Here is a 22,848-nt window from a genome sequence, read left to right as displayed (position 1 = left end):
GCCATTGTCCGAAATTGTATGTGCTGTATGTATATCTCGAACTGTATCCTATTCGAGCAGGGGGTTGGACTAGAAGACCTCCAAGGTCCCTTCCAACTCTGTTATTCCTGACAGTGAGAACAATTCACCAGTGGAACAGCTCGCCTCCAGAAATGGTGGATGCTCAGTCACCGGAGGCTTTGGAAAGAGGCTGAACAGCCATTGATCTGAAATGTTCTAGGGCGGCGGGGGTGGATTAGAAGACCTCTAGGATCCCCTTCCAAACTCTTATTGATTCTCTAGTCTATTGCAAACGAACGGACGGTGCGTCAAGAGGCTGCGCTTTTACGCGCGGCTTTGGACAGCTCCGGCCGGGTTGGATGCCTTTAAGGGGCTGCTTGGCTGGCTGGCGGGGCGAGGCGAGGCGAGGCGGGGCGTTCCGCGGCGCTCGAGGCTGGCGGCCGTTCGCTGGCGTTGCTCTCCTCCTCCTCCTCTTCCTCCTCCTCCTCCTCCTCGCCTGCCCGCAGCGCCAGCCCAGCCCAGCCGGCTCGCTCTGCTGCGGGGAGAGCCAGCCAGCCGTCGCCCTCGCCGCTTTCCCCACGCCATGGATTTCAACATGAAGAAACTGGCCTCGGATGCGGGAATCTTCTTCACCCGGGCGGTGCAGGTAGATCCGGGATCGGGGGGGCTTGCCAAGCGGGGAAACCGCTTCTTTTTCCCCACCTGGTCGTCTGAATTCGGGCCGTTGCGTGAAGCTGGAGGGGAAAGATGGGGGGGCATGTTTGGGTAGCTTGGCTGATGTTGACACTTGCGAGTCCAACGCGCGTCTGCAAAGGAAGGTCAAGATGCAGGAGGGGGAAGGCAAGGCTGGCTTGCTTCACCCGAGTGCTAGAGAAGCGTGGGAAGGGAAGGCGAAAGAGGTCGTGTTTACCATCCCTTCCCCCTCCCTTCCCAACCCGGGAGCTGACTTAATGCAACATGCTAGGCCAGGCCAGGGAGGATGGGTGCATGGATGGGTCGGGTTGCAGTTGGCTGGTTGGCTGGGGCGGTTGCGTGCTTCGGGGTTGTGTGAACGAGGCCTGCGTGGATTTAAAGGGCGAGCTTCCCATTTCTACAGGTCAGCCGTCAAAGGAGCATCCCAACAGGCTTAAAACCAGGATGTGATGGGGTGGAGGCATCCTGCAAAACCTGCCTTGGAGCCTCCCCTGGGCATCCCTGCTTGTCTGAATGAATACACAGAGAGGTGCTTTGTGTTTTTGTTTTGTTCCTTTGTGTTCCTGCCGGGGTGCGCACTGCACGCAGCTGGATGCTTTCGCCACCAAGGATTAAGCCATCATCCGGCCCTCCTTTGCATTTGGCAACTGAGGATTTCCTCAAGACTCCAGGTGGTGACTGTGCAAACCTTGCTGGACTCTGCATCCCTTTCTCTTTTTTTAGTTTGGGTTTTGGCTGGTGTCTTTGTAAAGGCCTCTTTTCCCAAAGGCTGCAGCAGTCCCAAGGGGAAGCAAACCTTGGAGTGGGAGCATCTCAAACGGAAGGGGGGCCTTGCAGTCCAAACTTGGGGGAGAAAAAAAAAAAGAGGCAGTAAAAATGTCCTGGAATATCACAACCTTTGGAAGAGAATCTGCTGTCCATCTAGGTTGCACCTGATCCTCCAAAGGATGGGACTATTATTTCTGATCACTGGATCGTTGCTTGCTAGATAAATGGACATTTCCCAAAGATTGGGCTCCATTGCAGAAGAAATAAAATATAAAGATATAGAATGAAACATGGCTGGGGTTTGGAAGAAGAGAAAATCTATCTATCTATTTATCTATCATCTACCTACCTATCATCTATCTATCTATCTGTCTGTCTGTCTGTCTATCATCTACCTACCTACCTATCATCTATCTATTTGTCTATCATCTACCTATCATCTATCATCTACCTACCTACCTATCATCTATCTATCTGTCTATCATCTACCTATCATCTATCTATCTGTCTATCGTCTACCTACCTACCTATCATCTATCTGTCGATCTATTATCTATCTATCTATCTATCTATCTATCATCTACCTACCTACCATCTATCATCTACCTATCATCTATCTATCCCTCTCTGTCTATCTATCTATCTATCTATCTATCTATCTATCTATCTATCTATCTATCTATCTATCATCTATCTATCATCTATCTATCTATCATCTTCCTACCTATCTTCTACCTACCTACCTACCAATCTAATCTAATCTAATCTAATCTAATCTAATCTAATCTAATCTATCTATTATCTGGTGGGAATTCTATGTCCCAGCTCAGGCTCTTTTCTGACTTGCTAATAAGGTGACTTGATGTGTCTGCTGAATACCTTGTATAAACGCCACGTCCAAGCAGGAAGCCAATCCTCCTCCTGTTGACTCTGAAAGCAAAACAGGTTTCTCCTTTTCTTCTCGACTTGCTCAGCCATAAAACCACACCAGGTTCCGGCTTCTCCCTGTTGCATCTTGCGGGGGGGAAAAAAAAAATGCACGCTAAAGATGCCTCCAGACAGATGGTTCTCAGAGTTGCCCTCCAAATTATTTACTGCAGATCGATTCTGATTTTCAAGATGTCACAACTTCAGGCAGCTTCAGGGATGATAACTGTGGATGAAATTGCAAGGTTTTGTTTATTGCGATGTATATTTGGTGGGCTGTTATATTTTTATTATACAGCAATGTAATTTTATATTTCATTTAACATGTATTCACACCGTAATATATATTTCCAATGCTGTATGGCTTCTTAATACATATATTTATTGCAAAGCATATTTGCAGTTTTATATAGGTTACTATCTGTTTGTGTGCATATATACAAAATGTATATATATATACACATACATATGCACATATATATTAGAGAGAGAGAGACAGACAGACAGGCAAATAGAATCTGGGACAGTCACTCTCAGCCGAGCCTACCTCACAGGGTTGTTGTTGTGGAAAAAATAGGATAAAAGAGTATTGGGTATGTTTGCTGGCTTGAATTATTTATAAAGAATAAAGAGGGATACAAATAAAATATTTAATGTGACTAGTAATTTATATATATATATATATATATATATATATATATATATATATATATATATATATATATACACACACACACACACACACACACACACACACACCCATGTACACATACATACATATATACAATATATTTGCAATATTATGTTACCATTTATGCACAAATTGCAATGCATATTTACAAGTTTATATAATTTTTGTAATATCCATATACTGTAATATATAATATCTTTATGCATACATACATATACTTTAAAAAAGGAATTTCTCCCTCTTTTACAGAGTCATTCAGTCCTTTTTAGCTGCTTTCCTTTTGAATTTAAAAAAGGGGGGAGGGGTGATCTTTGGAAAGAGGAAGGGGGGGCAGCAGTTAGAGTAAGGCAGAAAATGCTGCTCCTCTGTTTGCATTACAGCCAGTGCAATTCGGTGCAAGTCTTGGCTGAAATGAAAGCTCAGCCCTTTGGGAAATTCATTGTTCCGGTTTTTATAGCCGCCGCATTGACTGTGTTCTGGAAATAACCTTTTGCAGAGTTTTTCTGAGTTGCTTTTTTGCAACCAGGCCTGTCTGCATGGGAGACGGGAAAGGGGGAGCTACATTTTTGCAACCTTTTGACCTGGATCCTTCCAACGCCAGGTTGGGTCCGATGGGCCAGTTACAAAATTCTGGCTTATTATTCAAATGCTGAGGTTCCCTGTTAACCCTCTGCGCGCCCTTCAGCAAGCCTCTATCACCTTTATTTCTCACCTGGATTGGTAGAGGTTTCCGAGCAGAGGCCTGCATCCCCTGAGCCCACCTGGCACGTTTGTTTTCTAAGCACACCAGCGAAGAACCCCCTCCAAAAAAGCTCTCTAGCTATTGTCTATTTCAGGATCTTTGTATTCCTCGCTATTTTTCAAATCCATTTAACTTCCAAGCAGGGCAACGAGGCGGAAGGAGGCATTAATGGCCGGTTGAGATACGGGTTATCCTTCATTTAGTGACTGCTCAAAGTTACAACGGCACTGACAAAAGTGACTTATGACCGTTTTTCATACTTGGGACCATTGCAGTTTCTCCCGTGGTCATGTGATCCAAATACAGGTGCTTGGCAACTGGCATGGGCTTATGCCTGTTGCAGCACCTGATCCTCTTTTGTGACCTTCCCATCCAGCTTCTTGACAAGCAGTCAACGGAGAACGTGGGATCCGCTTAACAACACAATCCACTTAACGACTGCTAGCAAAAAGATCATAAAAATCATGCAAGGCTCCCTTCACCCCCCATTCCTTGCTTAGCTGTGGGAATCCTGCTCTCTCCATTGTGCCCGTAAGTCGAGGAGTACCTGATTTGGGGGCGTCAAAGCGAGCAGCTTTGCAGAGCCACAATTTGGGCACCTGAAGGCCAAACCTCCTTAGGATGGGAGAAATTCTCCTGCAGAGTCCCTAACCTTGGGGTTTTGGGACGCAGGGCGATGGGAAAGTTAATACTGCAGCTACGAGTTTCCACTTGACTGAGTTTATCGCAGCTGAGGTTGAGAGCTTCGGAAACTGGACCGGCTGGTAATTCATCAGCCAGGTTTCTTTGTCGGGGAGGCTGCCTGGGTGCTGAGTCACCAATTCACTCTCTGGTGCCGTTCCCGGGGAAAGCTTCAAAAGTCGTTTTTGTGTACCATTTGCAGGAAAATAGCAATAACCATCAGCATCCTCTTCTCAGTGGGGTTTAGCGCCCGGTTTACTTTTTAAGGGCAGCATTTTGCATGTGTTGGAACCGGGCCATCCAGCCTCCAGCCAGTTTCAAAAGATCTCAGAAATGAGGCATTTTTAGTTGTTGCCCCCCGCCCCCTCCAAAATTGTCAATAAATAGCTCAGGGTTGGAATGAGGGTCCTTGGTGCTCTCTGAGCTTATGGTTTCCTTGCAAACGTTTCATGACCCAACTAGGTAATGTCATCAGTGCTAGAAGGGAGTGGGGTTTGCAGAGAGGGGGAGGAGGGCTGTGAGGTCCTTGGTGCTCTCTGAGCTAAATACATAGGTCCACATTACTGTGCATTGCGAAGTCTTCAATCCTAGTCCACCCTTCTCTCCCCACCCCACCCCATTTAAAGGTATAAATTACTGTGCACCGTGAAATCTTCCGTCCTCACATAGATTTAAACACAGATATAAGCAATAGTAATTTGCTGTGCTGTCCTGTTTGCTAATGTATCTCCATATATATGTGCATACATACACTCAATCAAACAAACACATGCACACACTTCCTACTTTCTTTCTGCTTCACACTGAGGCCTGGGCTCAGGTTCCTCTCTCTCTCTCCCCCTCCCTCCCCGCCATTTCAAAGTATAAGGGACTTCTTATGAAGTCTCCACTCAGGTCCTCTCATACAACTTAAATAAATAGGCATAGATACAAGTCCCAGTACTCTGCATTGTGAAGTTTTCACTCAGGTCCTCTCGTACAGCTTAAGTAGATAGGAATATAGGCCCCAGGAACTGTGCATTGTGAAGTCTTCACTCAGGTCCAGATTTGCTCTGGTTTTTTTCCCCCTCTCTCCCCTCCCTCTTTCTCTCTCTCCCCCCACCAATTTGAAGATATGAATTAGTGTGCACCACGAGTCTCTCTCTCTCTCTTTTCTCCCGCCATTTCAAGTTGTAAATTACTGCTTCTGAAATCTCCACTCGGGTCCTCTCACACAGTTTAACAAGATTGGCACAGATATAAGCTACAACATTGTGCATGGTGAAGTCTTTACTAGAGCCATGTTTTTCCTCAGGTCCTCCATCACTCCCCTCCCCCAAACTTAAATATATGAATTACTATTCGCCATGAAGTTCTCTCTCAATTCCTCATTCTTTCTGCTTCACAGGGTGGCCTCGGTTCAGGTTCCTTCACTACAATGGGTCTCATTCTCTCTCTCTCTCTCTCTCTCTCCTTCCCGCCCTCCCCATTTCAAGTTACAAGTAACTTCTTATGAAGTTTTCACTCAGGTCCTCTCATACAGCTTAAATAGATAGGCATACATATCAGCCCCAGTACTGTGCATTGTGAAGTTTTCACTCAGGTCCAGCATTCTCTCTCTCTCTCTCTCTCTCTCTCTCTCTCTCCCCTCTCCCCCATTCAAAGATATAAATTACTGTGCAGCATGAAGTCTTCGCTCAGGTTCTCACATAGATGTAAACATAGATGTAAGTAACAAGTATTATGCTGTGCTGTCCTGCTTGTTAATGTATCTCCATATATATGTGCATACATACACTCACTCACTCAAACCCAAACGTACTTTCTTCCTACTTTCTTTCTGCCTCAGGGTGAGGCCTGTGCTCAGGTTCCTTCACTACAGTCTCGCTCTTTCTCTCCGCCTCCCTCCCACCAGGTCAAATGATAAAATTGAGGGAGTCTTACAAAGTCTTCACTCAGGTCCTCTCATACACCTTAACTAGATAGGCACAGACATCAGCCACAGTACTGTTCGTTGTAAAGTTTTCACTCAGGTCCAGTGTTTGCTCTCTTTCTCCCCCCCCTCCCTCTCTGTCCCCCCTCTCCCATTTAAGGTATAAATTACTTGTGCACCATGAACTGTTCACTCAAGTCCTCACATGTAGAGTTAAGCATATAGATATAAGTTACATAATCTGCTGCTCTGTATTATTCACATGTATCTCCATATATACATGCATATATACACTCAATCACACACACACACACACACACACACACACACACACACGTGTCACACTTTTTGCTTCACAGGGAGGCCTGGGCTCAGATTCCTTCACTAAAGTCTCTCTCCCTCTTCCCCCCCCCATTTCAAGTTACAAGTGACTGCTTACGAAGTTTTCACTCAGGTCCGCTCATACAGCTTAAATCGATAGGCATAGATATCAGTCCCAGTTACTGTGCATTGTGAAGGCTTCACTCAGGTCCAGTGTTTGCTCTCTTTCCCCCACCCCGCTTCCCTGTTAGTGTTTCTAGCTTAATTGAAATTATTCACTTAACAGATATGGCAAGAAAAGTCATAAAATGGGGCAAAACCGACTTAACAAATTTCTCACCTAACAATGTACATTTGGGGCTTAATTGTGGTCATAAGTTGTGGACTATACCTGTATTAATACCACCTTTGCTTTCTTTTGCCACAGACATTCTACTTCTGATTGTGGCTCTTTGTATTTTGTTCCTTTTCCTTCTTATTAGCATTAATATTATCCAAAGTAGAGGAAACATAAACAGCTGGCACAGGAAACAAAAACCATCCAGAAAGAGATGTTATTATCCTGCTGCTGCTACTGAGTTTCCAAGGTATCGGGTGCTTTACTTTCATTAGCAGTTAATTGAAAAAATATATATATTTTTTCATCGAGACCTTGAATTCGTTGAATAGCTTATTATCCTTCCTCTCCTGCTGTGGAGCGATCTGCTTAGTTCTGCGGTTACAAGTCTCTTGGCTCATTAGGAGAAATTTTATTCAAAGCAACTGTTTTTGGCATAAAATATTAAACTGGCATCGATTGAAATTTGTGCCAGTTTCTTTCTCTCTCTCTTAGCTGGGGAAAGGTTCGTAATACCCAGATATAAATCAAGGTTAGAGTTTGCAGACCTTAAAATATCTGCAGATTCCCCCTCCCAACAAGGCCTCTGAATTCCATAGCATCCTCCCTCCAAAAGAATGCTTTTTTTCTTTATTGATTTTCTTTATTTATTCATTTACTTATTTGATTTCTACATCTGCCAATCTCCATAAGTGACATCTTCCTGTTATAGAGCCAAAAGACAAATAACGTACAGTATTTATTGTGTGTGTGTGTGTGTGTATGTCCTAAAAGCAGGGTATTTCTTAGTGTTTGGACCAGGCTCTCCATTTTGTGAGAGTGCTCGCAGCGGCGTTGCAAGTACGGCCATGAGTCTCCCTAAAGTATCGCTTTGTGAAATCTTGGGGTGCAAAGGGCCTCAATAGAAAATCCCCCAATAATCTCCCTGGTGAACCAAATGGAGAGGTTTGATTTAAATAGGATGAATTTGCAAAATTTGGGGCGAGATCTTTGACTTATGACCACAATTAAGCCGAAAATTTCCATCGCTAACCAAGATAACTGAGTTTTGTTCCATTTTATAAACTTTCTTACCACAGTTGTTAAGAGAGTAATATGGTTCTTAAGTGAATCTGGCTACCCCATTGAGTTGGCTTGTCAGAAGGTTGCAAAAGGAGATCATGTGACCCCGGGATACGGCAGATGTCATAAATACGAATCAGTTGCCAAGCGCCTGCATTTTGATGATGTGAGATGGGGATGCTGCAACGGACGTAAGTATGAAAAAGGGTCATAAGTCAGTTTTTCCAGTGCCGTCATAACTTTGAACGATCGCTTAAACGAATGCTTTCTAAGTCAAGGACGACCTGAATCTACAGCCTTACTTTTCAGAATACAATTTAAGGGGAAAATCTCTTTCGTGTTGGTTTTCCTTCTCTTCCTGCAGTTCACAGAGGAGAAACTTGGTCAGGCCGAGAAGACTGAATTAGACGCTCATTTTGAGAACCTCTTGGCTCGCGCAGACACCACCAAAAATTGGACAGAGAAGATCTTACGACAGACAGAAGTCCTGCTCCAACCGAATCCCAGTAAGCATTTATTAGCACCCGCATGGCACTGATAAATTAGGACCGGTCAGAAGTTATTACTATTATTAGTGTGGCTCCGTTGGCTGTGGAAGAAACTGGGGAAGGGCAAAGTCCGGCTGGGCAGAGCAGGGAAGGGGTAGAACAAGGGAGTGGGAATTCAGAGGAAGACCCAGGCCCACCCCCTCTTCATCCTAGGGCACTCAGGGAGGAATGGAGAAGGGAGCGATGTGGGTTGCATGGCTTACGGGGGAGGAAAGGGCCCTGATTCCCTTCATTAGCTGCAGCTGGGAACGCAGTGTTTAAAAAGGGAGGTTGTGCCCAGCAAATTGTTGAGAGCAAATCGTGAATTATCTGGTATTGTGGAGGCTTATCTGTGTTCCTGGCGTCTTCCCAACTGTGTGAGTTTTGCTGGCCTTTCAAGGCTGCAATTCCTTCTCCTGCCCTGTCCAGTTAATTGCTGCAGCGTGGTTTGTGTGGATTTTTATTTACAGTTTGTATGTACTTTGTTTTCGAACTGAATTTCCTCCACTTAAAGGCTGTTCCTGGGAGAGTTTTTTCCCCCAGCCGAAGATAACCTGGACATTGGGGGCAAAGTTGGAGATAATAAAGGGATTCTTCTTGCTTATTTGACCGGGTTGCCTTTCTGTCATCACAGTGTCTGTCCGTTTGGTCGCAGGTGCCCGAGTTGAAGAGTTCCTCTATGAGAAGCTTGACCGGAAGGTCCCGTCTCGGGTCACCAATGGGGAACTTCTGGCTCAGTACATGATGGAAGCGGCCAGCGACTTCGGCGCCACCACTCCATACGGTGAGTCACGGCCAGCGGAAGCTTTCGTTCCCTCCCGAGATCAGGTGTTTGGACAGGTGCAAAGCACGCAGGTAGAATGGTCTATCCCACTTCTGCTTTTCCTGGTACCGTTCTCATGGATTCAGCCCTCTGTTGGAGATGCTCGACTTCGCCCTGTCTGAGGGAGGGGTTGGGCTGGATGACCTCCAGGGGATTTTTGTCTCCCTGATGGCAGGCAGCTTTGACTCCCTGCCAAGAGAAGTGGAATTTGAATGTAGTGTTTAGAAAAAGGATTTTCCTATCAGCCAGGGGGATTTGACGAGCAAGAAAACTGCCTTTTCTTGGCTGGACACGTCCACCCTGAGGCTGCTTTTCTGTGGGGGTTCAAATCCGTGGCCTCAGGGATCCTTTTGAACTCAGCAGTCCCACTGTTCGGAAGGGGAAGAGTTGCATTCCTGGAGGGTGCCAAAGGAAGAGGCTTGGCAGCTTCCGGTATCTTAAGAGACTTCCCAAATTGGAATTCAGCCCAGCGGGGATGGGAGACCACCAGGAAATGCCAACTGTGCATTCTCTCGCTTAGGCAAAACCCTCATCAAAGTTGGCGAAACCGAGCGGCGTCTGGGAGGAGCTGAGCGGGACTTCATTCACACGGCTTCCATCAATTTCCTGACTCCTCTGCGCAACTTCCTGGAAGGAGACTGGAGAACCATTTCGGTGTGTAAAAATGGAGGAGGGGGAAGCAGGCAATGTGGGGGAAGAGGGCCCGTTTGGATTGAAGGGGTTTGCCTGCCAGAGCAAGTGCGGCTTTGTTAATATTGGCTTCCTATACCACTTTTTATGTTATTGTTGCGGGACTGTGTGCCAAATTTTCAAAGCCGACAGATGCATCTGCATTTAATTTGTAAATTTATTTATTTGTTTATTAAATTTATTCATTTATTTATTAAATGTATTACCTACCTCGCCACGCGGCTAATCTAAACTAATCTGAGTCTAGGATTACCTCTATATCCGATTCCAAAACTGTAAAAGCACCCGCTTGAGGGGGAATCAGAATACAGAACAGGGAGGTGGAAGGGACCCTGGAGGTCATCTAGTCCAACCCGGGACTTTTCTCTGCTTTCCAGAAAGAACGACGGATCCTGGAAAACCGTCGGCTGGACCTGGACGCTTGCAAAGCTCGGCTGAAGAAAGCGAAGGCCGCGGAGGCGAAAGCCGCGGTAATTTTTTCCCCTCTCGCCTTCTCCCACCCATCCTGCCTGCCAGTGTGTGTATATCTATCCATCATCACACGGCACGCCAGATCCCGTCGCTTTCCTTCTTTCTCGCCCGCCGGATGGGTTGTGCGCTGTGTGTGTTTCTGATGAGGAAGGGAAAGGCTTGATGTGTTTGTGACGTCTTCTGCCTTCACCCCCACCTACCCCCCAAAAAAGAAAGGAAACAGAGCAGGGCATTGCCTGTTGCAACAGGGAGAGAGAGAGAGAGAGAGAGAGAGAGAGAGAGAGAAGAAATGGCCCCAGATGTCTGCGTTTTGTCGTTTGCAAGGACGGCACATGAATTCCACTGGAGGGTTAAACGTTCATTTAATAACCTCCACAAAACCCTCACGAGTTACGACTAGGATGCGTAAGTGCCATTGCGGCCGTACATTGAGAACCAGAACAGGAATTGCAAATCCTGGGCAAAAAAAAAACAAAACAGCCAGTTTTCCTGGCATAACTTTTTGCACAGTTTCCACCCGATTCAAGCTTCCTTTCCCAGAAACTTAACATCCTAGTCCTCGTTGAACACTTAGGCCACCCGGGACCTTAAGCAGCATCCAGTTAGGAATGATCCTGGCCTGTCCAGCCGGAAGCGTCTTAACAAACCTTGTTGGATGCCGGAGATTTTGGTTGTTTCCTGCCTTGTTTGGTTTCCTTACACGCCTTTTTGCTATTCTGAATATTTTGTCCTTCCTGTGTCCTGCTCTTTGCTCCACTAATCTCTGCTTTCGTTTTGTCCTCTCTTTTTTTTTTTTGTTTTAAATTATTTTCGTCTGTAATTTTCCTCAGTGTGAGGGAACTGTGAGTATTACTTGTGTTAGTAGTGCTGTGATCTTATTATTATCATCGTCATCATCATTATGTTTCGGATCTCATTTGAGAAGGCCTCTTGGGGGGTGCATGGAGAGAAGGGGGTAGGGACTTGGAGGTGGGGATCCTCCCTGCAGTGAAGGCCGTGGGCCCCTTCCTCAGATATGGAGCTGGGTTTCAAAGGTAGGACTGCGGGAAACAGGGCTGTGTGTAGACCGTGCCAGCAAAATTTGGTTTTAAAGTTTGGTTTTGTCCTTCTTTTCTTTTTTTCCCCAAGTTAAGTTTTTAGTCCTTAAGAGATGCAAAGCCATAATACTTGAAAAGGAGGAGGCTGCCATTTCGATTGCTGGATCTGATTTTCTGCGCTGGTCTCTTCTTTTGCCACCATAAAGAGGTGGAGGCTGTTGGTTGGTTGGTTTTTTTTAAAGGAAACCAGGTTACACACAGCCCTGGTTTTTTTTTGGGGGGGGAGGGAAAGGGGTGTGAGAATGGCATGTATGGGGGAGCAGAGGGAGAGATGGGGCTCTTTAGCAAGAAATGGCGCTTCCAAAGGGGGTACCGTGGACATCTAGCTGAATGTATTGTATTCCTTTGGCTTTATATCCCGCCTTTATGACTTTATAGGGTAATTCAAAGCGGAGAACACACACAATAATACTTCTTCCCTCCTCCTATTTTCCTCACAACAGCCCTGTGAGGTGGGTTGGGCTGAGAGACAGAGAGGGAAGTGCCCAAAGTCACCCAGCCAGCTTTCATGCCTAAGGAGGGACTAGAATTCCCAGCCTCCTGGTTTTCCAGCCTGGGGAACCTCACCTCACCACTAGGCCAAACTGCCTAGTAATCCCTTCACCACTCTCTTCTTAATCCTTAATCCACCCCCAAGCCCTGTTTCTTAGTCTCTGCCTGCAAACCACAGCTGGCCAATGGGATTTTTGGGGAAATCACCTGGAATTGGAGGTAGGGATAGGGCTTTTTAGAGAATCCACTGGCAGGTTAAGGAACCAGCGCTATAGGTGGTCCTTGACTTACAATCACTCGTCTAGTGACCATTTTAAATTACAACGGTACTGGAAAAAGTGACTTATGGCCGTATTCGAATGCAAGCTGTCCAGAGTCGCTGCATTCATGAGTTGTGCTACGCAGAAATCCAGTAAATAAAGCCAGGACCGTTACAGAAATCTTATTAGAAATTTTTTTAGATTCCATTAAGCTAATTGATTCCATCGAGCAAGAAATTGGTGCCTCTTTTACAAACATCCATTTCAATCGATTTTCAAGCACGCGCATTGCCTTTTTGTTTCAAATGGATTTAGTTTACGATTCCATCCCGCCCATCGGGCTCCAGCCCTTAAATCCGCAGAACATTTTGGTCCGCATCCTCTTCCTCCTCCTCCTCCATAAGGCTGGCCTGGGTGGATTTCGAAGGCATGAAACCTTGCATGGCTGGTGTGGAATTTGGCATTATTTCTCCCTCCCACCCACCCCCTCGCCCCCCCAAGTTTCTAGTCCTCGTGTTTTTTTCCGGAATGCTGTATGTCTGCGTGAGCAAGAAGAGGAGAAGGCAGGAGCTGCTGGGCGGTGTAAATTTATGCGGCGGGGCTGCTCCTTGCCTTCCTCGGCGTAACTTCATTTCCTGCCCTCCAAAGAGAGCCGGGTAACGTCCGAGTTGCTCGGGAATGAAAGGGCACCTCAATCTCAGCCCCTTTTAAGATCCGGGATGGGTGAGTTGGGGTGGGGGGACTTCAACTCCCAGAATTCCCCAGCCAGGATGCTTGGTTGGGGGAATTCCGGGAGTTGAGGTCCATCCGCCTTAAAGCAGGCTGGCTGGAGAAATCGGGGAGTCGAAGTCCACGTCTCTTAAAAGATGCTAAGCCCTTGAGGGGTAGGCAGAAGAGAATTGGGTTTGAGGAGATCCTCCCAACTGTCCCCCCTCGGGCCTGGGGGGCCCCAGAGGATTGCTCTTCCTCACCAGTTCCCACACACACCCCTTTTTTTTCCCCCGACCCATGATCTATGTGTGAACTTGTATTCCCCTTCCGTAGGCCGTGCCCGACTTTCAAGAGACTAGACCGCGTAATTACATTCTCTCCGCCAGTGCAGCCGCGGTAAGACGAGTCCCGGTTCTCACCCCCAACCCCCAAATCTATCCTCGGACATCCCTTCTCCCCCAGACCCCCCTTCCTCGCGCAGCCCGGACCGAGCACTGGCTGCGGCCAGCATTTTAACGTGAGCCCAGCGACCCTCCGAAGACTAGTGGGGGTGACGAGATAGCAGCGTTCCAATATTTGAGGAGGGTCAAAGCACCCGAAGGCAGGAGAAGCAGCGACGGATGGAGACTAACCAAGTCCCACCCCATCCTGAGGGTCTCCCCCCTGCCAAGGGGCATTGCAAACAGGCTCCCGTGGGAGGCAACGTTCCCTTCCCCAGCCAAACCCTGGCAGAGGTGCCAAGTTGGCAGACGGGGCGTGGAGGCGAAGGAAGAGGCCGACTGCACAATCATGCGCTGCTTGCTCATTTATTGACTTGTTTCATTGCCTGCTCAGCTTTCCTGGCTGTGACTCTCCAGATGAGCCAGTTTCAACTCCCACAATTCCCCACTCTGCCTTTCAGGCACCGTAGAGGATTCTGGGAGTTGAAGGAGATTCTCCAGACGGGGCAAATAGGCCTTTTGGAATTTCCCCCATCCCGCACTTGGGCGCCGCAGAGCATTCTGGGGGTTTAAAGGGAGACTCTAGGTGGGCACATATATATATATGCTCCCAGAATGCCCTAGCCCTGCCTTTGCTCATTGCAGAGAATTCTGGGAATTGGAAGTCCGCATTTCTGGAATGCTTTAAATATTCCTTTCTCTGTTTTAATTTCCTCTCAACCTGCCTTGAACGCAGGATCCTTGCAAGCCCGGTTAATCTAGTCCTAGGACTGAGCCACCCCAAAATGCCAAATGGGGCGTAAGAATCTTGAGGTTCTTCTGCATGAAACACCGACATAGGCAGTGAAGTCCCAAAGGTGCTTTTTCCAAATAAAAAAGTAGGCCACTGGACTTTCTTTTGTTTTTTCCTGGAAGAGGTTTTGCTTCTCATCCAAGAAGCTTCTTCAGTTCTGACTGAAGCTCCGTTCGGACTCCAGTTCGGTCAGAACTGAAGAAGCTTCTTGGATGAGAAGCGAAACCTCTTCCAGGAAAAAAACAAAAGAAAGTCCGGTGGCCTTTTTTGACCTGGATGACGGAGAATCTCCATAGACATGTAGATAGTGAAGCAGACTGTCTTCAGCTCAGACATGGACATTTGACCCCATAACTCCTCCCTCCTATTTTGCCATCCTTTTCCTGTCCTCCCCGCCCCCCCAAAAAATGGCGGAACAGTCTTTTAAGGCAGAAAAAAACAATTTCCACCTGAGAATTCTTGGCCTTCACCCAACCACCACAGTACGGTTCCTTCCCATAGCAGTTCAGGGGGTGCCACCATCGTCCACCCATTCAGACATTGGTCCGGTTCTTCTGGGTTTGTGGCTGTGCTTCTGCCTCACGTTAAAATGTCGGAACCTCCAAAATACCGCCCCCTTCCCCGTGTCCGTTTTCCGCCTTGCTGACGCTCCCGTTGGGAAGGAACCAGATTCAATCCAGATTCAGGGAGATTTGGGGGGTGGGGGGGGGCGATGCACCCTGGCTTTGCAGAAGAATCGCTTTCGTTCAGTGTTGCATGCATGCTGGCTGCTCCCCTAAATCAGGTGTCCTCACCCCACGGGGGGGCCCTTTCTTTTCCAAAGTGGCGTTTTGTGGTCCAAATTGGCAACTTCGGGGGAAGAAACCGAGGGTCTTGTAGAGCAAGGGTCTCCAACCTTGGCCACTTTAAGCCTGGCGGGCTTCAACTCCCATAATTCTGGGAGTTGGTCCTCCATGCTTAAAGTGGCCAAGGTTGGAGATCCCTGTTGTGGGGTGTTTTGACACCACGATGCCTCTTCTTTGGCCGTGGCATTCAGACTGAACCATTTAAGTATGAGCCAGCAGTCTGATGCAGCTGCCAAAAAAGCTAATGCAATCCTGGGCTGCATGAACAGAGGGACGGACTCAAGCCCACGTATAAAGTGCTAATACATACAACTTTCTTTCTTTATTGAATTTATATTGCCTCCTATTCGCCCAGGGCGACTTGAGGTGGCTTACAGAATATTAAAACCTCATTTAAAAACTGCACTACTGAGACCACGCTTCAAATAGGGTGTCCAGTTCTGGTCCCCACAATAGAAGAAGATGCTGAGACCCTAGAAAGAGTGCCGAGAAGAGCAGCTAAGGTGATTGGGGCAGGAGGTTAAACCATACAATGAACAATTGAGGAAGCTAAGTGTAGTCTAGGGAAGAGAAGGACCAGGGGAGACAGGAGAGCAGTCTTCCAATATTTGTGGGGCTGCCCCAGAGAGGAGAAAGGAGGTCAAGCTATTTTCCAAAGTACCCGAAGGCCAGACAAGGAATAGTGGATGGAAACTGAACAAGGAGAGATTCAACCTGGAAATAAAGGAGAAACTTTCTGACAGTGAGAACTATCAACGAATGGAACAGAAGTTGTGGGAGCTTCATCACTTGAGACTTTCAAGAAGAGATTGGACTGCCGTTTGTCAGAAATGGTGTAGGGTCTCCCGCTTGGGCGGTTGGGGGGGGGGGTTGGACTAGATGACCTACAAGGTCCCTTCCAACTCTGATTATCTGTTATCAATTCATTTGCTAGGTGTATGTCTCCAGTCTAACAAAGAAGACTAGGGGCGGCAGGCTAGCAGTCGAAGTCCACGAGGGTTAAAAGTTGCGGCGTTTGGAGGCCACCCGTTGACACCCGTGGGTTTTCTGGGTCTCCATCCAAAATCTGCCCTTGGGACGTGGCCCACTTTGGGGGAAAGAAAGGCTCCCCCTCCCCTCCCCTTGGAAGGGCTCCTTTGCTTGGGCCTGGTCAGGTGGTGCATGGCATGTTGCTTTTTGCGGTGGGCTTTTGCGCCAGATCCCGCCAAAGTGGGCAGACGGTCCATCATGGAGAACGGAAAGTTTCTCCTAGCTCATAGGACAGGCCCCCAGGGGGTCTCCAAACTCAGCCAATGGCCACTTTTAAAGTAGACCAGGGGTCTCCAAACTTTCAAGCTCCCAAAATTGCTGCATGGCTGACTTGGGGGATTCTGGGAGTTGATGTCGAACAAGTCTTAAAAGCGGCAAAGTTTGGAGACCCCTGGTCTACTTTACTCCAAACACCTGACTGGAGGGGGGGTGCGGTTGAGGGAGAAATGGAATCCTCTCCCCATTTGGAGGGCTATCGCCGTCTGCCACTCTGGCTGGGGGACGGGCCCGGCTGCATTTCCCATGGTCACCCCTGTTGTGGCCGCCCCGCGAGGCGGCTTCGTTGTGTAGAATGTGGGCGGCTTGGTGTCTTCTGATGCTGACTCGCTTTTCCGTTTGTCCTGTGGTTCCCCACAGCTTTGGAGTGACGAGGTGGAAAAAGTAAGTACTACCAATATTCCAGTATTCCTCTTTTTCTTTCTTTTTTCTTTTTTAAATCCAAAAAAAATATGTCTATTTTCCCTTTTCCCGGAAAGGAAGGAAGTCAGCCCTGGGGTGTTGCATTCGTGCAACACAGTGAATCGGGCGGCTGAATGAACCCCATTTCCAGATTTACATGCGGGTAGATCTCGACTTGCAACCATGAGCTGCTCATTTTAGTTGTGACTTCGAACGGCTGCCCAATAAATGGTTGTAAAACGAGGACTCCCTTGTAGCGTGTTCCAATCCCGCCACAGTCCGTAACCAAAAATAAAAAATCCACTGCAGTAAAATAATAATAATAATTTGGAGTTCTGTTCATAAAATGCAGAAAAGAGGCTAGTGGTGGTGGGAATGGATATGTTTGCAATATTGGGAATATTTTGCCGTGGCGGTTGTGCCTTCTTTCTGAGGAGGCTCCCACCGTTGTGTGTTGCAGGCGGAGCACGAGCTTCGGCTGGCCCAGACAGAGTTTGACCGACAGGCAGAAGTAACTCGCCTTCTCTTGGAAGGAATCAATAGCACGCATGTGAGTTTTTAATTCATTCCATAAATTTATTTGCCCGCCGTAGGGCTGCCCTAGGGGGCTTACAGTAATCTCCAGTTTTTAGCAAGAGCCGTAAACTTCCCCTGGACATTACGCTGGATTCTTCTTCTTCTCCTTCAGGTCAACCACCTCCGATGTCTCCATGAGTTTGCAGAAGCTCAGACCACGTACTTCGCACAATGCTACCAATACATGTTGGATCTCCAGAAGCAGCTTAACAGGTAAATAAATGTTTTTTTGTTTTTTTTAAATGTTGCCCGGGGTGTATGAAGAGAATATTTGGGGGTCCCATCAAGGGCCAGATGCAGCCCACTTTAATGATCTGGCCCCCCGTTGAATCAGCACATAAAACATTTGGCCAAACTTACGTTTTCAGTAGTCAGAATGGTTGATATGGACTTCAACGGTTTAAGACAGTGAGAAGGATGAATCAGTGGAACGGCTTCCCTCCAGATCTTGAGGGTGATCCATCACTGGAGGTTTTTCAAGAAGAGACCGGACAACCGTTTGTCCGGAATTGTATATTCTGGGTCCCTGCTTGAGCAGGGGGGGGGTTGGACTAGAAGACCTCCGAGGTCCCTTCCAACTCTGTTTATTCAGTTAAATTTCCTGAGTTTAGAATAATTGATCAATGGAGCAGCTTGCCTTCAGAGGTTGTGGGTGCTCCCATCCCTGGATGTTTTCAAGATGAAACCGGACAGATGTTTGTCCGGAATGGTATCAGGTCTCCAGATTCAGCAGGGGGTTGGATTAGATGACCTCTGAGGTCCCTTCCAACTCTTATGATTATGTGTTCTCTGCTGTGTTCATATTTGAGCTCTGAAATTTGAGGGTTTTGTTTTTTTTTCATTTGTTGTCTTCTGTTCTGTCCCTCTCTGGCTTTCAGCTCCAGAGGAGAAATGTAAGTTTTCAAAAAAAAAATCAGATTTTTTTTCCTCTTCCCCCCCCCTCCCCCTCCACACACCCCCAAGTGGTTTAATTTGTAATGGAAACCATTTCAGGGTTATAGTCCCCCAAGCAAGTTTGTTATCATTATCGAAAGCTGGGGGGGTTTTCCTTTATAGAAAAAGCACAATTTTTATTAGGGTTTTGCCCAAATGGGTCGAATCGGCTGGTTTGCAACTTCCGGTCCCACCTTTTCTTCCTTTGTCCAGGTTGCCGGGCACCTTTGTGGGCAACACGGAATCCACTTCGCCCCCGCCCAACGCTGCTTCCCCGACAGCCATGGTTGCTGCCACGGGACCCGCCGTGCCCACCCTCCCGGTGGTGACCACGATCGCCGGAGCACCCAATTCGGCTCCGGGGGTCGAAGCTCTGAATCCCAGTGAGGTGAAGCCCCCCAGCAGTGGCACCCGGAAAGCCCGGGTGTTGTACGACTACGATGCGGCCGACAGCAGTGAGCTCTCCCTACTTTCGGATGAGGTGGGCACCCCCGCTATCTCGGGCAAGGCGCTGGGAGAACGCGCGCACCAGCTGCAGCCAAAATCCACGGCACCCGGCTCGGTTGTGGCTAACTTAACACTCTGGCTTGCTTGGTCCTGCGGCCCTCCTTTCCCCCATGCTTCCTATGGGGACTTACAGACCAAGATTCATGGTTTGGTGCTACGCTGGTCATAAAGATTTGGTTTGATGGTTCGGTGCAGAAGCTGTTAGCGCCGAGGGGGGAATTTGGGGTGGCAGAATTGCAGGAAATTTACCAATTTTACCTCCCTCCCCTTATACTGGAAGTTAGTCCTTGACTTATGGCCGCGATTGGGATCCAAACCTCCGTCATTAAGCCATGCGGTGGTTAAGTCAGCCTCACCCAGTTTGACAACCTGCTTTGCTGCGGTTGTTAAAAGCAAATCATTGCAGATCATGAGGTCGTTAAGCGAGGCCATCTTCTCCCATTGACTTTGCTTGTTGGAAGCCGGCTGGGAAGGGGTGACAAATGAGTCACAGGACTCCAAGGATGCGACAACCGTCATACATCCGTGCCAGTTGCCAAGCATCCAAAGTTTTAAATCGAGCGAATTGTTGGGAGGAGCTGCGATGGGTCGTAAGTGCGAGGACTGGTTGTAGGTCACTTTTCGCAGGGCTGTTACAAGTTTGAACCGTCACCAAACAAACGGTTAGAAGTCAAGGACTACCTGTATGGCTAGTTGGAACAGGGGGCCTTCAGCCTCCGTAAAGGAGGGATTTTGTACCCTTTCAGATGCTTCCCTCATTCTTTTATTTATATTATATTGTATTATAGATAATTGTAAAGTGTTCACAATATTTGAGATTTCATATTTCGTATCTTTTATCTCTTGTGCTTTTTAATTGAAATGTGATGAGAACGGGCCTTACGGTAAATAATAATTTCGTTCAGAATTTCTGCCCCAAATCCAAGCTGGGTAAAAAAATAATAATAATAATTCCCCTGCTTGTTTATATGAAGAACTGCCCCAAAAGCGCTTTTGATTTCTTCCAGTAAAATCCTGGTTAGGCCGACCCCTGTCTCCCCCTCCTCTCTTTCAGATGATCACTGTGTACAGTCTCCCAGGGATGGACCCCGACTGGCTGATTGGAGAGCGGGGGAACAAGAAGGGCAAAGTGCCCGTCACCTACTTAGAACTGCTGAGTTAAGCACGCCGGGCAAGGACTCCGCAAGCAAATCACGAGGCCTCTTTCTTCTTCTTCTTCTTCGGAAAGGCTGAAACCGATTCATTCCGAGATCCCGTGCTCTCCCTATTTATTATTATTGTTATCGTTTGGGGTTCTTGGGATGTGTGGATCAAAGCCCCAAAGGGATGGTGGTGAATCACTTTCCCTTCTCCAGGATTTCAGAGACCCCCCTCCATTTATCCTGGTTGGCTTTGAGGATATTTGGGAGCTGCTGCGAAGACGTGCCCAGCTCATTGGGGGGATGGTGGTGGGTCATGAGGACTAGCCACTTTAGAGACCCTTCCTTCCTTCCTTCCTTCCTTCCCATCTTCTAATTTTTCCTTCCTCCTTCCGTTTCCATCTTTCCTCCTTCTCTTCCTTCCTTCCCATCTTCTAATTTTTCCTTCCTTTCTCCCTCCGTTTCCATCTTTCCTCCTTCTCTTCCTTCCTTCCCATCTTAATTTTTCCTTCCTCCCTCCGTTTCCGTCTTTCCTCCTTCTCTTCCTTCCTTCCTTCCCATCTTCTAATTTTTTTCCTTCCTTTCTCCGTTTCCATCTTTCCTCCTTCTCTTCCTTCCTTCCCATCTTCTAATTTTTCCTTCCTTCCTCCCTCCTCTGTTTCCATCTTTCCTTCTTCTCTTCCTTCCTTTCTCCTTCTCCTTTCCTTTCTTCTTTCCCATCTTCCTTCTTACCTCCCTTTCCTTTCTTTTTTTTTCTTTTTGGCCTTTTCTTCCTTTCTTTCTCCCCCCTCTTCTTCTTTCCCCTTTTTCTCACTCTATTTCCCTCGTCCCGTCTTTTTCCGACTCTTCAGTCGATTTCAGACATTCAGGTAGGGGGTAACGTGGGGAGAGAAAGGTGTTTTTTTTTCTGACCGCAGTCCAAGCCTCCCCCACCCCTTTTTGCTCATCCATCTGAGCCCATTCCCCAACTCCGAGCCTGTTGGGAGAAGAAAGTTTTCGCCTCGGGTCAACCTTTTCGATAGAAAGATCCTAAGAATTTCTCGGCTGAAGTTTCTTTTAACGGTTAGGCTTTGGTTATCTGGCCGTGCACCAGTTTTCCACACCTTTGTGTTTTCTCTCTCTCGCACTGCCTTCATGTGTGCAAACACACACACACACAACACAAAACACATCTGCCTGCAGATCGAGGAGCCCGGACTTTGTCAAATCTCTTCACGCCCCATTGCTCGAATCCTTGGGGGGGCTTCTCCCAAATTTGAAGCCATATGCAAAACCAGTGTAAGCTAGCATCCAGCATGGAGGAGATTCGGCCACCGTCCCACTGCCTGAGGCCGTGTGGCTCAACGCTTGACCGGTGCTTTTTTTTTTTTTTTTTCCCCTTCTTCGTGCTTTTAAGCTGATGTCGGGTTGCAGAGCCCTTCCGTAAATGAAATATATTTTGAACAACTTGCAAACAGCCTGTCGTCTGTTCTCTCACTGGGCTTCATTTCATTATCCCCTCTTGAGTTTCTTCTTAGTTTCCCGTGGGGGTTTAGGTAAATTCTGCTCTTTCTGGGGAGATCCGTTCCAGGCTGAGCCTTTACGAGGTTCCTTTCCTGGAGGAACCCACGGAATGTCCCAGGAGGGTGGGGCATTGCCAAATCTTTTGGGGCAGGTACGTTTGGCCGGCGGGAGACTCTCGCTGGCATGATCTTCGGGCAAAACAAAAACAAAAAAAAACCATAGTCCTGTGGCTTTGAGGAGCTTAGAATCTGCTTTGGGGGAGCCGAAATCATGAATCCTAGGAACAAAGATTGGATCTGAAGCTGTTATAGCAAGAGGGGGATCCCTTCCTCCCCCCAATATAAAACATTTAATTGCCCTTTTCTAAGTACTAGATGTTCTTCCTGTGTGCTCGGTTTGAAGCTTTTGCACGGTTTCCCCCAATTTGAATGGGTTTGTTTTTTTCCCCCCTTTGCATTCTCCGGTGCTTGGCATGTATCCCAGGTCCGAGTCAGGAACACGCCTCTGCCCACAGGGGCCACGGATCTGGGAAATCTCACCAGGGGGAGGCAAGGAACCGAAGCCCACTTTTCTGGGTTGGGCGGAAACCTCTGCCCCTCCGATCTTTCCTTGCAACTGTTTGCATTCTGCTTTTTTTCTTTCTTTGCCGAGTTCCTTAAACAATCGCAAGACTTTGAAACGGGCCAAGAGCTCACATGTAAAGGAAATGCCCAAAACTCTTGTTACTGCTGTCTTTGATTAATAAAAAGTTAGAGCTGCTCTCCGTTTTCAGCTGCCTTCTTCCCAAAAAAAAAACAACAGGATGTCCGTGGCTCTTAGCTAATTTTTTCCCCCCCCACAAGGCTTAGGCAAAAATCAGGATTCGCCCCAGGGGTTAGGGAAATGCAGGTAGTCCTCAAGTCAGGAGCACAACCGAGCCCCAAATTTCAGTTGCTAAATGAGTCGTTTCTCCAGCGAGCTTTGCTCCACTTTACGACCTACTTTGACACAGTTAAGGGAATCACTGCAGTTTTAAGTTAGTAACCCGGTTGTTAAGTGAATCTGGCTTCCCCATTGACATTGCTTTTTGCAAAGGTCACCCTGACCGTTGTAAGTATGAACCAAATTGCTGAGCGTCTTGAATTTGGGTTGCAAATGTGGAAAAAAAATCCCCTCCCATTTGCTCATGACCCAGTTCTGAAGTTCCAAAAAGTCCCGCCC

The 22,848-nt window shown here is 47.5% G+C and overlaps 1 protein-coding gene across 9 annotated transcripts; it reads left to right on the top strand.

Moving 5' to 3' along the window:
• Positions 1–415: 415 nt before the first annotated feature.
• On the top strand, positions 416–22,407 carry SH3GLB2 (SH3 domain containing GRB2 like, endophilin B2). Of its 9 annotated transcripts, XM_087944183.1 has the most exons (13): positions 416–646; positions 8,499–8,640; positions 9,317–9,445; positions 10,005–10,138; positions 10,552–10,644; positions 11,186–11,200; positions 12,842–12,898; positions 16,112–16,123; positions 16,949–16,972; positions 17,451–17,540; positions 17,679–17,779; positions 18,713–18,980; positions 20,061–22,407. In XM_087944183.1, the coding sequence occupies exons 1-13, from the start codon at positions 584–586 to the stop codon at positions 20,166–20,168; spliced, it is 1,236 nt and encodes a 411-aa protein (XP_087800309.1). In that variant the 5' UTR covers positions 416–583; the 3' UTR covers positions 20,169–22,407. The 9 variants fall into 9 exon arrangements, with proteins under 9 accessions (XP_087800309.1, XP_087800306.1, XP_087800305.1 ...); XM_087944176.1 differs by lacking the exons at positions 11,186–11,200; positions 12,842–12,898; positions 16,112–16,123 and adding exons at positions 13,539–13,601; positions 18,445–18,459 and having other exon boundaries at positions 417–646; XM_087944180.1 differs by lacking the exons at positions 11,186–11,200; positions 12,842–12,898; positions 16,112–16,123 and adding an exon at positions 18,445–18,459.
• The last annotated feature ends 441 nt before the right edge of the window (positions 22,408–22,848 follow it).

Source organism: Notechis scutatus, chromosome 15, assembly GCF_049901735.1.
Source record: "Notechis scutatus isolate UNSWTSFEM ecotype Mainland chromosome 15, rNotScu1.2, whole genome shotgun sequence".
Taxonomy (NCBI): domain Eukaryota; kingdom Metazoa; phylum Chordata; class Lepidosauria; order Squamata; family Elapidae; genus Notechis; species Notechis scutatus.
Note: the sequence above shows the minus strand (reverse complement) of the source record. Positions and strands in the feature narration are given on the sequence as shown.

What these genes read in the sequence shown, in the direction of transcription:
- SH3GLB2 (XM_087944183.1), top strand. Translation starts at nt 584, where the DNA reads ATGGATTTCAACATGAAGAAACTGGCCTCGGATGCGGGAATCTTCTTC. An exon ending in TCTTCACCCGGGCGGTGCAG is followed by an intron (nt 647 to 8,498) that starts GTAGATCCGGGA and finishes CTCTTCCTGCAG; the next exon opens with TTCACAGAGGAGAAACTTGG. An exon ending in GAGACTGGAGAACCATTTCG is followed by an intron (nt 10,139 to 10,551) that starts GTGTGTAAAAAT and finishes TCTGCTTTCCAG; the next exon opens with AAAGAACGACGGATCCTGGA.